The 17,426-nt window shown below is 33.1% G+C and overlaps 1 protein-coding gene across 5 annotated transcripts in view; it reads left to right on the forward strand.

The window, feature by feature from the left end:
• Window positions 1-17,123, forward strand: part of LOC149531928 (protein phosphatase inhibitor 2-like) — a 150,158-nt gene extending 133,035 nt beyond the window's left edge. For 2 of the 5 annotated variants that reach the window (XM_089808993.1, XM_089808992.1), the window contains exon 4: window positions 7,512-8,072. In XM_089808993.1, the coding sequence (XP_089665119.1) occupies window positions 7,512-7,570 (59 nt within the window). In that variant the 3' untranslated portion in view covers window positions 7,571-8,072. Of the gene's footprint in view, window positions 1-2,201; window positions 2,424-7,511; window positions 8,073-16,827 lie in introns of those variants that run through there. The other 3 variants (XM_089808997.1, XM_089808996.1, XM_089808994.1) reach the window with 2 other exon arrangements.
• Window positions 17,124-17,426: the final 303 nt, after the last annotated feature.

The raw sequence follows: 17,426 nt of genomic DNA on the forward strand, positions 1-17,426 counted from the left end.
TTTTACTTAAAAGAGCCATTAAAATTCCACCAGCCTCGGTACCCATTTTTTTCCTTCACTATTTGATCCACGATATCCACCATATCCACAACAAAGCCCAAGAATACATATATAACAGTAATAGAATCAGAGCTGTGCATATAATAATATTTGTCAACTCTAAGCTTTCCAGCTAATTCTGAACATGCACATTACTAGGTGATCACAGGGTTATAGGCACTTAGATTGCTATCAAGAGTTGTGTTTCTCTAGATTTGAAAACTTCAAAAATTTCATTAAAAGACTTCTTTTTGAACTTTGATTATATCTTTGCAAAACACATTGAATGTGTAAGTATTTAGCTGTATGAGATCTTTTATCTAATGTATAAAAATAACATAGAAGAAATCATCTAAGAAGAAAAGACTAGACCCTTTTGCCTCCAATTTTCCCTCTCAAGTTTAATAAATAGGGTTCTAGTCTTTTATCAATGTTTTGTTTTGCCACGATATTTACCAGTCCTTGGGTGCTACTAAGCTCCTCAAGGATTTGGATTTTCTTTATGTTTTTCTTGTTGAACCTTGTGGAGTTTTATGTGTTTTTACTTTGGAGACATTTCTTTCACTTTGCAATAATCAGGATATTAGTACATCATTTACCTGCAATCACTTTTAGAACTAAGTATTATTATAAATTTCTTTAATTTCTATAATTAGTTTTGATTATTAAAATCATCAGTCCTCCAGTTGATTGCAAATGATTGACACATTTGTATAATTTCCAGCTACTTTAACTATGATATTTAATTTAAAGAATGGCTCATGATATAGATGTACAAGCTTGAAGAAATTACAAAAGTAACAGAGGTTATATCATAGAATTCTATCAAAATAAATAAATAAATTCGTGTTTACAGAGAAAAGGGAAAAATCTAAGGGATGGAGATTTTCCCATCCTTTACCCAAATAACTGATAAAAATATTCAAATTTTGTGAAATTGGCAAGGTTGTCATTAGAATTTATATACAAAAGAGAAGAGTTCAAAATGACTCACAATTTTACTGATCTATTGATTAGATTCCATAGAGGAAACCTAATAGTTTTCTATAATTTTTAAAACTTAAGCTGTTCCAGTTTGGCAGGGTAGGCAAATTGAGAGAGGTGGCTGATGTAGGGAGATGCTCACCTGTAAATTTTATGATTGGTCCTGATGGGGGACCAATCAAGCCTTTTATCAGAACTTTCTCCTCCTTCCAACTTCTGATATTTTCTCTTATTTCCATAATCATCTGTCACTATCTTCTTCAGAGTACTAGATTCAGGAGACCTAATCTTGCTGGTGTCTTCCATATATAGTTGATGCTGAGAAATGTTTGACCTACTCATTGAAGCTCTTTCTTCTTTCCATAGACAAGAATCATAAAGATTATCTTCTGATTTTCTCTTCTTTTGGATATGGTTGAAAGAGCCAGTATGTTTCATTCCTAGACGATTCTCCTCTTTTGGAGGGAGAAACATACTGAGATGATCCTGAGAAGAGCTTGTGCTACAGCTGATGGGTTGTTCCAATTTTAGTTCACCTGAAGAAAAGTTCTTGCTACGCAATGACACTTCCACTTCCTTGTAAGGGCTTGAGTTAGAAAGATGATTCTCTACTACAAAATCCCTACAAGTGCTTATACTTCCACAACATTCCATGTCTATCTGACACTCAGTAGACTCTGAGCAGCCCCATGAAACTTTATCTTCATAAAGATGTTTGCCTTCATATACATACCCACTTGTATATGAATAATCACATGTCTCTAAATTCTCAACTGTAGAGTTTATAATAAAGCTAATAATATCATCCATATTTAAAGAAATGGTACTTGATTCTCAATGATCAAATATCCTAGAATCTCTTTTCAATGGTGAAATGGTTACAGTTTAGATTAGATTATTGTTCATTGTGGTGGTGTTTTCTTAGACACAGTCTAGTACTAACTTAGATTTGATGCATTTTTTAGCTAAAACGATTTGTTGTGCACATTTTATCATCTACAATTGGAAAATGCTCCCTGATATGCGCCCTAGGCCAATAGTCCAGGCTGACCTTTTACTATAAATCAAGTTGTCAATGATTTATAACTCTCCCAAACTTGATTTGTGTAGCATAAAATGCTCCAAAATATCAGATGTTCTAGTGAACGCCACTTATTCTAATACTTATTCTTGCACAGGTAAATCAAGAAATATTGCAAATTACTGAAAAATAATTTAAAATTACAATCTTATGATTGTCACTTCCTACTATTTAAAACACAACTTATACTACTCTATTTACATTGGGTTTTTGGTCCCTGTAAAACCAACTAACATTACAATCTTACTCTAATTGGGTTTTTGGTCCCTGTAAAACCATTTTAAAATTACACTAAAACAATATGTTATATCTTCCTCTACTTTCTCTTATATCAAGATATTGTTTATGAATACATTTAATGTTATTTTTTCCCTATCTTATTACACACTGTTCTACTTTTCACTAACCATGCTAGTCACTAAAATGGCAAGTACACGCCACTACATGGCACTTGTTATTATTGTAAATATGTTTACTTTAGGTTGATGGTTTGTCTTTAGCCTTTTTTTTTAATGAATTTATGTTATTGTTTTAGTGGTATGTTGTTTTGGCTAATAAATGTGCATCGTCTAACAATGGAAGCACATTCTTTTAAGACCTTTTAGCACTCTTTAGTGTGGTTTGGTACACTAAGATCTCCATTTGTATTTAATTGCTTAAATCAAAGTCCTTGCTTCTTATAGGTTTTCTCAAAACTCTATGCTGGCACCAATATCTATGCATGGCTTCCCACTTGTTCATCTAACTATATAAATCTTTAAATGCTTTTATGATCATTTGCCTTACATATGTCACCATTCTTCCTTGGTCTCGCAATATTTCTTGGATCCATAGCCCATTTCTAGGCCCTTTCACCTTTGAGTGAGGGACAATTAATATAATTTGCTTTTCCATGTCAAAAGGTAAAACTATGGACATTTGTGTAGCGTATATGGCCTGTAGATTTGAAAATTAATATAATTTGGTTTTCCATGTCAAAAAGTAAAACTATGGACATTTGTGTCTTTAGTAATGTGGTTTTTGGCATACCTACAAGGGAAACATTTACTATTACATATTTTTAATGTGGATGTTGTAATTCATTAGTAGCATATGTACTAGCATTTAGGTCCAAACCTAAACGGTACATCCGATAGGCATGTAGGGGGTTGTTATTAGATTCAAGACAAGGATACATAGGTCATCATCTGTTTGAAAATGATAATTCTCATAAAATTTTGTTAGATGCTTTTCAATTTAGTCGACAGAATTTCACAACTATGGTTGACATAACTACATGAATATGTTGTTTGGTACCCTGTCATAAATTTGATTCTTTTGGGTTATCATTTCAACTCACATGTTTTTGAGCCCTTAACATCAATGCATTTTGCAGTTGTTTTTCTAGAAAAAAATTTAGATGTGGCATTGTAAGTGAAATTATAATTTCCTCAATATGGCATCTAGCCTAATCAAATGTATTGCATACAAATAAGCATAAATTGGCCTGAACTAGTTAATAATCCTAGATGGGACATTTAATCTAATAATTTGTTGTAGCAACTTTAGGAAATATAAATGAATGAATAGAGGTGCTTAACTCTGTGACCCAAAAGTGCATGTTAATTTGAAATGACATAGGAATTTGAAATAGGTAATGGCAGTTCCTTGATCGCTTTGGAAATGGAAAATATAATGATTACCTGTGGATTGATGAGATTGGGGATTGGGTCTAGTTTATCTCATTCCAAGGCAATTACTAGATTTGCACTGGATTTTTGACTCTATGGGTTTGAGCATGGAACATAGATATGCAGCAAGGATAATGGGCAATGGCCAAAATATGGTTTTAAATGAGATTACCATATATATATATATATATATATATATATATATATTACATCCATTGAATATAGAAATAAGTCTACATATGATAATAAGGGATAGAACAATTGCAACTACGTTCCCTATGGAATTCTTTGATCATTAGTGCACTAACATTCACACAGCATCATTTGATGTTAATTAGAGTGAGGAATGACATGGAGACCGTGACCATGATTACTACAATGGTTTATCATTATCTAGCTTCATCAAAGAACATTAGGTAAAACTATAATATCAACTTTAAGAAAGTGTAGTAAACCTTACCTTGAGGTATAAGTCAATGGCTTTGTAGAGTTGATCATGGGCAGGCCTACAAGAGGATGGCACAGTTTGTGAAACATTGGAATTATGTTTCCAAGCTTAAAGGTACACTCTTTGTGTAAGGTCCCTCCTCACATGTACTTTTTAAATATGAATTCCCTTGTTAAATTGTTGTAGGCGATTAGAATGGATATGAAATAATGTTTTATGGTTTAGATGTCCTAATAAGAATTGAGATCCTAATACATTAATGTTTTAAATAATTAAGTAATTCAAGAACAAACTACATTGTCTCGACTATTTAAACAATAAATTTGCACTAACAATAATACAAGGTGTTTCACTTAATGATGATGTTATTGATTTTGTGACCTCAATGACTATTTTTGTATTTAATCTGAATTAATGAATAAGTTTTATGTCATATTGATTATGTAATTACTAATGATTAAATCTGAGTAGAAATGAATTAAATAGTTAAGTAATTGAAGCATTATGTTTTGAGTTGCTTCGATCCATCGTAGCATAGTGATACATTACTGTTATTTTCATACTCACGAATCGAGATGTCGAGACATTATCTAATGCTTGAACATATTTGATTATTTCATGGTGTGTGATGTTACTTTTAGATATTTGATATTTGTCATTTAAGGTTTTATGTATATGTATGTTGATGAATTAAGTAAAATGTAGGATTAACAAATTGATTTTGGAATCTTTATGATTAAGGATATAAGTAGGATGAAAGAAACCCTGATTGAAGTATGTTTAAATTTATGTGAATTTCTGATATGTATATATACATATGTACATGTGATTTTACGGGACTACTGATGTGTGCAATGAGTGTGTAGATATTTTAGCCGAGAAACCCGACGGAGGAATAGAACTGATCTCTATGTGCTAATCTTGGAAACCTTGTTGTTCATAATTAAATTAATTGTGAGATGTGTGTATGTATCTTTCTGTGATCGGTAAATGTTAATGTTTGTAACTGTGTTCTTATAGTGTCACTTGACACTCGTGAATTTTCTTATGTTCTTCAGCGTGCTAGTTAGGGTTAGCTGTGTAACCTTTGGACTTAAGTCAAATTCAGTTAGTGTCTTTTTGCTAATTAGGTTCTTAATCGAGTTTAGTCACCCTTAATCCGAATTAGTGCTTAATCTACTTTTTAGAGTTGTTAGTTGGTCCTAATTATTTCCTAGCTTTTGTTTGGTTCCAAACCTATATCTAAGGCTTTAAAACATGAAATGATTATGCCCAAGGGGTATGGGTATGAGTTGGGGGTCTTTTCCAACCCCTAAGCCCCTTTTGTTGACTTTTGAGATCACTCAAAAAGTCTCATTTTACCTTTGTGCGAAAATTGCAAGTGGTTACCATGAGTTGCCTTACATCACCTCCACTTAGTGTTTAACCATAGTGTGGGTTGAGTTAGGAGCTTCTAGATTTGTAGGTGGGTGGGAGAAGTTATCGTCTTTTTGGTGGTTGAGTTTGAGGCCTTTTTAGAGGCCCTTCTTGGAGTAGTTTAGGGGTTACCCAATCTCTACATTTAGAGAGGAGTTCTTGAAGATTGAGGCAAGGAAAGGGAAGCTCTACTCAAACTTGTTCATTTGCCATTACCTCTTTGTGAAGGTAGGAATTCTCATCTCCCTCCTTCAGATTTTCATGTTTGTTTCATGCTCATGCTACCTTGTTGTTGTTTGAATGTTTGTATGTTTGTGGGTATGTTGGGAAGCTTTGAAAACCATGTTATTATGAATGTTTTCCTTTCATGTTTATGTTGGATTTTTTTTTGAGATTTATTGCATGGGTGTTTTGGCATTACTCACCCTTGGAGAGGGTAGAAGTGGCCAATTTCGGGAAAGGGCATTTTAGTTGGACTCCAACAGTGTAGAGTCTCTTCTTAGGATGAGAAGAGGGAGAAAGGGTAGGGTGTTATGGGCCCCTACTTGTCAGCACAAACCTCGTATGAGTATGGCATGTTAAAATGGAAGAACGAAAGTTCTTAGTTTGTAGCCTCGATTGGGCATCTATTTTGGTGTTGTGCTTGACTTCTCCTGTTGGAAAAATCCACCTTTCCCTAGTTTTGATTCATTGTGAATCCTATTGTGTAAACCTTGTATGATTATGCATGTTTGATTTTCTCTTGGTTATGCTTGATTGTCACTTGATCAGATTCTGTTCCCTCGATGGTTCTTAGAAATGTGTTGCAAAAATTGATATGGAACCCTTGATGAGGGTCATGAAGGAAATTCAATTACATTGTTGTAAATTTTGGGATTGGAATCCTATGTATTTTGTATTTCAAAACCTTGTTGTAATGGCATCGAAGCCGAGTTTTCTTACTGGTTCTTTCCCGACGGAGCCTTTGAACCAGGTAGATTTATAGAAAAAGTGATTGAGTAAATATTCTTGCAATGAGTCTTATAGTTTTGTTTTCAGTTTTGCAAATGTTACTTAGAAATCAGATGTGATGGTGTTACCTTATTGCACATTTTTTTGATTGGTAATCACATTCATTTAATTTAGATTAATCAGAGAACATGTTGATATATATACTTAGCTATGAAATTTTAAGTTTAAAATATGTTAAGAAAATACTTATGTATTACATTTAATCCTTTTATCACCTTAAAATAAATAAATTTGTTAGTGTGTTTTTGCCCTGTATTTTTGGGCATGACACTTTGTCTGCACTCCATGCAAAGGAATAGCGAAGGAGCCCAAACAGGGAGGTAATAGGTATGATATATTTATCCATAGGGAGTAGCTTCATGTTGATCTCTGTCTCCCTAACTTATGTCATTCACAGAATCTCATTAATTGAATCTTGTATGTTGTAGTGGAACAAAACTCGATGTAATCATCTTTCACCTTGAAGATTTTCTTTGTAACCTTGAAATGCAAAGCTACAGTCAAAGTTGTCACCAATAACTTGATTATGGCTATCCTTTTGAACTTGATTCTCTCAAGTATTGTACCTCCCACATGCCATGTTATCATTATAGATATTAACTTTTCTAACCTTGCATTACTTCATCATGCACCTCTGATTAGTAGTTACAATTTGTAAGAAACCCAATTAAAAGATTCATTTGTAGTAGAAAGTTCATAATATTGTTGTTTCATATATTATCATTATTTGTGGTGTCCATGGGAGAATAGGTTATAGTGGATGTTGGATGTTGGGAGAAGAAGTTATGCTTTCTTACTATCATAATCTTTCTTTGTTTGTGTTGTATATTTCTGAAATATGCAGTCCATATTGTGGTACTAGGTATTTTATGGATCCTGATGATAATGTTGAAGTTCAAGGAGCCATTGTTAGGAAGTTGAAGGTTATGTAATTGCTTGTTGTATACATAGTAGCATCTTAGGAAGAAGGTAGAATACAATGGTGTAAGCGAAGAAGAATTGCATGTCCTTTTTATAAGTGTATTATCCATGTCAAAAGGTAAAACTATGGACATTTGTGTCTTCGGTAATGTGGTTTCTGTTAGATTGTGGTGACTGATCAGGAAAGTACTATACATACTTCATAAATTCTTTGGGGTTCAAGATTTTGGGCTAACATGTAATTATTAATTATAACCCTAAAGCGGTTAAAATATATGTATAAAATGGGTTAGGGATTGTTTCATAAGGTGTGATGCAAAATTGGTTCTTGCAGCGATATTGAGTTGTAAGGGATTACGGATTGTAATAAGGTTGTAATCACTAGATCATAAAAATCTTGGACTTGTTGTTTGGTGGATGTAGCCCAGGGATTGGGTGAACCACATTAAATCTTGGTGCCTTGTGTTATTTTCTGTGATCTATTATTTTTTGTTATTGGTTATATTTGCATGTAATTGTTATTTTTGTTCGTGGTTTAATTCTAACAGTTTCTAGCATACCTACAAGGGAAACATTTACTATTACATTTTTTTAATGTAGATGTTGTAATTCATCGGTAGCATCTGTAATATCATTTAGGTCCAAACCTAAATGGTACATTTGATAGGCATGTAGTGGGTTATTATCAGATTTAGAACAAGGATACATAGGTCATCATCTGTTTGAAAATGATAATTCTCATAAAAATTTGTTGTATGCTTTTCAATTTAGTTGACAACATTTCACATCTATGGTTGACATAACTACATGAATATGTTGTTTGGCACCCTGTCATAAATTTGATTCTTTTGGGTTATCATTTCAACTCACATGTTTTTGAGCCTTTAACATCAATGCATTTTGCAATTTTTTTTCTAGAAAAATTTTAGATGTGGCATTGTAAGTGAAATTATAATTTCCTCAATACAGCGTCTAGCCTAATCAAATGTATTACATACAAATAAGCATAAATTGGCCTGAACTAGTTAATAATCCTAGATGGGACATTTGATCTAATAATTTGTTGTAGCAATTTTAGGAAATATAAATGAATGAATAGAGGTGCTTAACTCTGTGACCCAAAAGTGCATGTTTTTGATTAGATAAACAGGTTTTACAGGGATCCTAAAACCCAAAAGTTAGAACATAAAAGGCTGATCATAAGTGTGAAAGCCTAGCCAAAAAAGTGTAAGTTCAAAGGCTGAAAATAAGCATAAAGTCTAGCCAAAAAGTAGAGTTCTGAGAAAAGACCAGGAAAAAGAAAAAGCAAAACCACGGCCTAAAGCTAAAACAAAAAGCCAAAAGACAACGAGAAACAAAAGAACAAGCGAGAGTTATTCCTCGTTCTTTCGCTCTAGCTCTTGCATAACTTGAGCAGCCTCGAAGGCCAGTTGATTCTCCTCCGCTTCCAACTATTGCGCCCTTTGGTTCCCCTAGTCCTGATCAGGAATGGTGTTATCCTTTACAGAGTCATCCTCCGTTCTGGCTTCATCCCTGTCTTTTCCTTCCTCATCATCCTACATTTCTTTGTCTTTGATCCAACCCATAAGAGAGATGATGTTGTTGTTAATGGAGCTTAACAAAGAGAACATCTGATTCAATAGGTTGTGATTGTAGTTCTCTAGGTTATGTATCCTTTTTTCTACCAAACTGAGCCTGTCAACCGAATCCGTTCTCCTGTTAGCATCCATCCCTTTCCTTATTGCCTCAAAATGTTTCACCTGATCTTTGACCTCCTCCAGCTCATGGAAAATCTATTTGATTGATCTAAAATTGTCAATCATACTGTTAATTTGAAATGACATAAGAATTTGAAATAGGTAATGGCAGTTCCTTGATCGCTTTGGAATTGGAAAATATAATGATTACCCGTGGACTGACGAGACTGGGGATTGGGTCTAGTTTATCTCATTCCAAGGCAATTACTAGATTTGCACTAGATTTCTGACTCTATGGGTTTGAGCATGGAACATAGATATGCAGCAAGGATAATGGGCAATGGCCAAAATATAGTTTTAAATGAGATTACCATATATATATATTTGAAATGACATAGGAATTTGAAATAGGTAATGGCAGTTCCTTGATCGCTTTGGAATTGGAAAATATAATGATTACCCATGGACTGATGAGATTGGGGATTGGGTCCAGTTTATCTCATTCCAAGGCAATTACTAGATTTGCACTAGATTTTTGACTCTATGGGTTTGAGCATGGAACATAGATATGCAGCAAGGATAATGGGCAATGGCCAAAATATAGTTTTAAATAAGATTACCATATATATATATATATATATATATATATATATATATATATATATATATATATATATATATTACATCCATTGAATATAGAAATAAGTCTCCATATGATAATAAGGGATAGAAAAATTGCAACTATGTTCCCTATGGAATTCTTTGATCACTGGTGCACTAGCATTCAAACGGCATCATTTGATGTTAATTAGAGTGAAGAATTACATGGAGACCATGACTATGATTGCTACAATGGTTTATCATTATCTAGCTTCATCAAAGAACATTAGGTAAAACTATAATATCAACTTTAAGAAAGTGTAGTAAACCTTACCTTGAGGTATAAGTCAATGGCTTTGTAGAGCTGATCATGGGAAGGCCTACAAGAGGATGACATAGTTTGTGAAACATTGGAATTATGTTTTCAAGCTTAAAGGTGCACTCTTTGTCTCACTCCATGCAAAGGAACAACAAAGGAGGCCAAATAGGAAGGTAATAGGTACAATATCTTAATCCATAGGGAGCAAGTTCATGTCGATCTCTATCTCTCCAACTTATGTCATTCCTATAATCTCATTAATTGAATCTTGTATGTTGTAGTGGAACAAAACTTGATGTAATCATCTTTCACCTTGAAGATTTTCTTCGTAACCTTGAAATACAAAGCTACAATCAAAGTTGTCACCAATAACTTGATTATGGCTATCCTTTTCAACTTGATTCTCTCAAGTATTGTACCTCCCACATGCCATGGTATCATTATAGATATTAACCTATCTAACCTTGCGTTAATTCATCATGCACCTCTGATCAGTAGCTACAATTTGTAAGAAACCCAATTAAAAGATTCATTTATATTAGAAAGTTCATATTATTGTTGTTTCATATATTATCATTATTTGTGGTGTCCATGGGAGAATAAGTTATAGTGGATGTTGGATGTTGGGAGAAGAAGTTATGCTTTCTTATTTTCATAATCTTTCTTTGTTTGTGTTGTATATTTCTTAAATATGTAGTCCATATTGTGGTTCTAGGTATTTTATAGATCATGTTGATGATGTTGAAGTTCAAGGAGCCATTGTTAGGAAGCTAAAGGTTATGCGCTTGCTTGTTGTTTTGCTTGCCACCCTTGTTGTATACATAGTAGCATCTTACAAAGAAGGTAGAAGACAAGGGCGTAAGCAAAGAAGAGTTGCATGTCCTTTTTATAAGTGTATTATCCATGTCAAAAGATAAAACTATGGACATTTGTGTCTTTAGTAATGTGGTTTCTGGCATACCTACAAGGGAAACATTTACTATTACATTTTTTTAATGTGGATGTTGTAATTCATCAGTAGCATCTGTAATAGCATTTAGGTCCAAACCTAAATGGTACATCTAATAGGCATATAGGGGGTTGTTATCAGATTCAGAACAAGGATACGTAGGTCATCATCTGTTTGGAAATGATAATTCTCATAAAATTTTGTTGGATGCTTTTCAATTTGGTTGACAGTATTTCACAGCTATGGTTGACATAACTACATGGATATGTTGTTTGGCACCTAGTCATAAATTTGATTCTTTTGGTTTATCATTTCAACTCACATGTTTTTGAGCCCTTAACATCAATGCATTTTGCAGTTATTTTTCTAGAAAAAATTTAGAAGTGGCATTGTAAGTGAAATTATAATTTCCTTAATACAAAGTCTAGCCTAATCAAATGTACTACATACAAATAAGCATAAATTGGCCTAAACTAGTTAATAATCCTAGATGGGACATTTGATCTAATAATTTGTTGTAGCAATTTTAGGAAATATAAATGAATGAATAAAGGTGCTTAACTCTGTGACCCAAAAATGCATGTTAAATTGAAATGACATAGAAATTTGAAATAGGTAATGGCAGTTCCCTGATTGCTTTGGAATTGGAAAAATGAATTGATGAGACTGGGGATAGGATCTAGTTTATCTCATTCCAAGGCAATTACTAGATTTGCACTGGATTTTCGACTCTGTGGGTTTGAGCATGGAACATAGATATGCAGCAAGGATAATGGGCAATGGCTAAAATATAGTTTTAAATGAGATTACCATATATATATTACATCCAATTAATATAGAAATAAGTCTCCATGCGATAATAAGGGATAGGACAATTGCAACTATGTTCCCTATGGAATTCTTTGATCATCGGTGCACTAGCATTCACACATTATCATTTGATGTTAATTAGAGTGAGGAATTACATGAAGACCATGACAATGATTGCTACAATGGTTTATCATTATCTACCTTCATCAAAGAACATTAGGTAAAACTATAATATCAACTTTAAGAAAGTGTAGTAAACCTTACCTTGAGGTATAAGTCAATGACTTTGTAGAGCTAATCATGGGCAGCCTACTAGAGGATGGAATAGTTTGTGAAACATTGGAATTATGTTTTCAAGCTTAACGGTGCACTCTTTGTTTGCACTCCATGCAAAGGAACAACAAAGGAGCCCAAATAGGAAGGTAATAGGTATGATATATTTATCCATAGGGAGCAACTTCATGTCAATCTATGTCTCTCCAACTTATGTCATTCCTATAATCTCATTAATTGAATCTTGTATGTTGTAGTGGAACAAAACTTGATGTAATCATCTTTCACCTTGAAGATTTTCTTTGTAACCTTGAAATGCAAAGCTATAGTCAAAGTTGTCACCAATAACTTGATTATGGCTATCCTTTTCAACTTGATTCTCTCAAGTATTGTACCTCCCACATGCCATGGTATCATTATAGATATTAACCTATCTAACCTTGCATTACTTCATCATGCACCTTTGATCAATAGCTACAATTTGTAGGAAACCCAATTAAAAGATTCATTTATAGTAGAAAGTTCATATTATTGTTGTTTGATATATTATTGTTGTTTCATATATTATCATTATTTGTGGTGTCCATGGGAAAATAGGTTATAGTGGATGTTGGATGTTGGGAGAAGTTATGCTTTCTTATTGTCATAATCTTTCTTTGTTTGTGTTGTATATTTCTGAAATATGTAGTCCATACTATGGTTCTAGGTATTTTATGGATCATGTTGATGATGTTGAAGTTCAAGGAGTCATTGTTAGGAAGTTAAAGGTTGTGTGATTGCTTGTTGTTTTGCTTGCCACCCTTGCTGTATACATAGTAGCATCTTACGAAGAAGGTAGAAGACAAGGGCGTAAGTGAAGAATAGTTGGATGTCCTTTTTATAAGTGTATTGTCCATTCTAATCACATAGATTTCCATGACCAAATACACATGACTAGAGTAGTCTTCTTTCGCTTGGCCGAAATTCTAAGAGAAAAAGGGAGCATTCAAGATACGATAAACATAACATTAGAAGAACAACTTGTGATGTTCTTGCATACATTTGACCACAATTTAAGGAATTGTAAGATTGGCCATAACTTTGGTCATTTGGCAGAGATAGTGAGTTGATACTTCTACAAGGTCTTGAAGGCTATCTCAGCATTACATAAAGATTATCTTTTACCCGCTACTCCAACCACTCCTCTAGCAATCGCTAGGAAGGACTGTTTTGATCCTTTCTTCAAGGTAAACATCATAATGACATGTACTTCTTTGCTATAGAATCAATAATATTAATATGTATTTGATAATAATATTTATTTTTATAGGATTGTATTGGTGCACTTGATGGAACCCATGTGCCAATTACTATTGAAGTGGAAAACCAAGCAGAATATCATGATAGAAAAGACAACTTGTCACATTATGTTGTAGGTGTTTGTTCATTTGACTATAAGTTTCAATACATTCTTTTTGGTTGGGAAGGGTCTATTGCAAATAGTCAAGTGCTTGCTTCAGCTCTCTCTAGAGCAGATCCACTCATGGTTCCTCCTAGTATATTAATTTATATTTTATATGATTGTATGATATCTAGACTTCTATGATATATTTTGAGTATGACATTTTTTCTATTTGCGCAAGGAAAATTTTATTTAGTTGATGTTGGATACCCAAATGTACCTGGGTTTCTTGCTCAATATTGTTGTACTCGTTACCACCTAAAAGAGTTTTGTACAGCGAACCCAATCAACAGTCCTCAAGAGTTATTTAACCACTAGCACTCCTCTCTTAGGAATGTAATAGAGTGTACATTTTATATTTTGAAGCAACGAATTTCTATCGTGAAGCATGCGACATCCTATAATATCATGACCCAAACAAAGATTGTATTAGCATGCACCATACTACACAATTTTATTATGATGGAGGACGGTGTTCCATCCGAAGTGGAATTAGAAGATGATGATGGTTGTACTTCGATAAATGTGCCAAGAATCAACGAGATAGAGATGACTAGACAAAATTTTGAGATGAAATAGCTCAAAGGATGTGGGAAGACTACAATTCTCACACTTAATTGTACCACAAAATATGAACATTTATTTGCATTTAAATAGAGGTAGGAAAATTTACTGTGACATACACTATGGATCTACTTTAATTACCTTGACATTTCTTATGTTTGAGAAATATTTATATGAAGATTTGATATGAGTAGTTTGTTATCTGTATTATGGAAAATTGATGTATGTTTGAAGGGGATGTAAGTGTGTTGTGTTGTCTTCTCAATAAATTTTGCTATATTTCAATTCTAGAACAATATTTTTTCATCTATATATGGAAATTTGATGTTTGTTTGAAGGGGATGTCTGTATTATTCTTTTATGAATGTTACTCATACAGATGTCAGTATTATTCTATATTATTCTTTGATATATGTTAACCATACAAACGTCAATATTATGTTGTATTATTGTATAATTTTCTATATTATTATTATTATTATAAACAATCCTCTTCTATATATCAATGAGAATTCCATCACCCCAAAAAAAGTCTTTGGTTTTATATCCCAGCTCTACCTCTTCATTGTTTTGATAATTTTGGTCTTCAAATAACATAGTCTAATACTCCAATATTCTGTCATAAATTTTCATCTTATTTTATGCATCTAAAATATTGCTTTCTAACTAACAATTGCTGAAAATGTCATTCATCAATCTCTTGATGAGCATTGATGAGGGGGTCCATGTCACTGTTGTTGCTTTCTCACCTAGAAATGTGAAAGTTGTTTGGACTCAAGATACAAAGTGAAAATTTCTCAATATACTCCTTGAGCAAGTCACATTAGGAAGAAAAGGAGAAGGGGGGGTTTCGGAAAGAAGCTTGGACCAACATTGAAAGGAGGTTCAATTTGGATATGAAAATGAATCTTGTAAGAGACAACTTCATGAATAAATTGAAAACATGGAAGCAAGCTTATTGAATGATGAAGGACTTGAAAAATATGAGCAGCTTTGCATCGAACGAGACTACTTAGTATGTGGACGTTGATGATGTTGTATGGGAAGAGTTGTTAAAGGTAATGTATGCTACACAATGTTTGTAAGTTAAGTTAAATATCTCTTAATTAATACTAATGAAAGATAAATATCTAATACCTTAATTTTGCCTTCATGTAGCTAAAGGATTTCAAGAATGATAGGGTGTACAAGAGGCAACCATTCCTCTATTACAATGACTTAGCAATCATTGTTGGGAATGACATTTTTGATGGAACTACAACTACAACAGCCCAAGAGAATGAAGATGGGAACCTTTTTGATGAGGCAGTTGATCTTGATGATGACGGAGGCTTCACTATGCTTATGGATGGCACTCCCAAATTTGATGAAGGGTTCCTTGGGATGAATGATTCTAATACATCTATTAGACAAAATGCTTCCACACCATCATCGAGTAGGCCCAAGAAGAGGAAGGCAAGCATGGATTCTTCTTTAGATGTGATATGTGAAAGCATACAAGATATATGGGAAGGCAAAAGGGAGTCTCAACTAGTAAAAGTTGATAAAGGAGAAATGAAGCAAGATATATCAGTTGCATTTGCAGCCCTCAAGGCCATACTTGGACTTAGTCGACAAACTATGATTATGGTTTATGACACTTTTACTTTAGAACCTATAAAACCTTAGGGGTTCTTAGAGATGATTCCAGAGGAGAAAGAAGAGTAAGTCTAATAAATTTGGAGGATTGTAGTGATTTTCCAACATGACATTCTATGTTTAGTTTGTGTTTCCATTTTGACTTTATCACACTTTTGCATTTGTGGAAGCTTCAACTATTCTGTGCATGATCAGATTTTCATTTGCTACTACTATGTTTTATGTATTAGTTTCTTCCAATTATAACTTATTTACACGATCAAATTCTCACTTGCAGCTACTATTTTGTGCATGATCATATTTTCATCTGCTGCTACTATTTGTAATGTATTGATTTTTTTCCAATTATATCTATGAAGTATAATTTTATTTGCATTTGATTGCTTTAGTCTATCAAATGTTTTCAATGTGATTGGATTGCTTTAGTCTATCAAATGTTTCCAATTATAACTTGTTTGCATGACTAGATTTTCATATGTTGCCACTATTTTGTGCATGGTCAAATTTTCATTTGTTGCTTCTATTTTGTGGATGATCAGATTTTCATCTATTGCTACTATTTTTAACGTATTGATTTCTTCCAATTATATCTATAAAGTACAATTTTATTTGCATTTGATTGCTTGAGTCTATCAAATATTTTCAACATGGCAATTTTAGGCATACCTTGCAACTTTTTTCATCTTACACATCTATCTATGGGAGTAAGACATCTAGAATTATCTGTTTACATGAAGGAAAGAGGGCAGCAACTAGGGTATACACTCTTATCTAACTTTGATTTTTATGTTAGGAATATATATATATGGCTCTTGTTTTTAAAAAAATGTCTTTGTACCAGTTCTTGCATCTTCACCATTGTTGTTTAGTATTGAATGCTATCATTTATGTGGATTGTGGAAATCTGATAATGTTAACTATGCATTAGTTTGAGCTAGATTTGAATTTTTATATTTGATTGAGCAGATGATTGCTGGGGTGAGACCTGAAGACGTGTTCTTTGTAATTATATTATTTATTAGTAATGTTGCTTATGGTTTAATATACATCTTTATACCAGTTCTTGCATCTTTACCATTGTTGTTTAGCATTGAATACTATCATTTATGTGGATTGTGGAAATCTGATAATGTTAACTATGCATTAGTTTGAGTTGGATTTGAATTCTTCATATCTAATTGAGCAGATGATTACTGGGGTAAGACCTAAAGACATGAGTTTTGTAATTATACTATTTTTTAGTGATGTTTCTTATGGTTTAATATATGTCTATGTACCAGTTCTTGCATCTTCACCATTGTTGTTTACTGCTAAATGCTATCATTTATGTGGATTGCAGAAATGTGATAACGTTAACTATGCATTAGTTTGAGTTGGATTTGAATTCTTCATATTTGATTAAGCAGATGATTGTTGGGGTGAAACCTAAAGATGTGTGATTTGAAATTGTAATATTTGTTAGTGATGTTACTCACCCTTCCTATTTATCTTCAATCCAGTGTTTGATGTATTTATGTAGAGGCTAAAAATAATTGCTTCCATGTTATCTTAGATGGTTGCTCCAT

The sequence above is a fragment of the Cupressus sempervirens genome, chromosome 11, assembly GCF_028749045.1.
Source record: "Cupressus sempervirens isolate cs-2001-9-10 chromosome 11, ASM2874904v1, whole genome shotgun sequence".
In the NCBI taxonomy this organism is placed as follows: domain Eukaryota; kingdom Viridiplantae; phylum Streptophyta; class Pinopsida; order Cupressales; family Cupressaceae; genus Cupressus; species Cupressus sempervirens.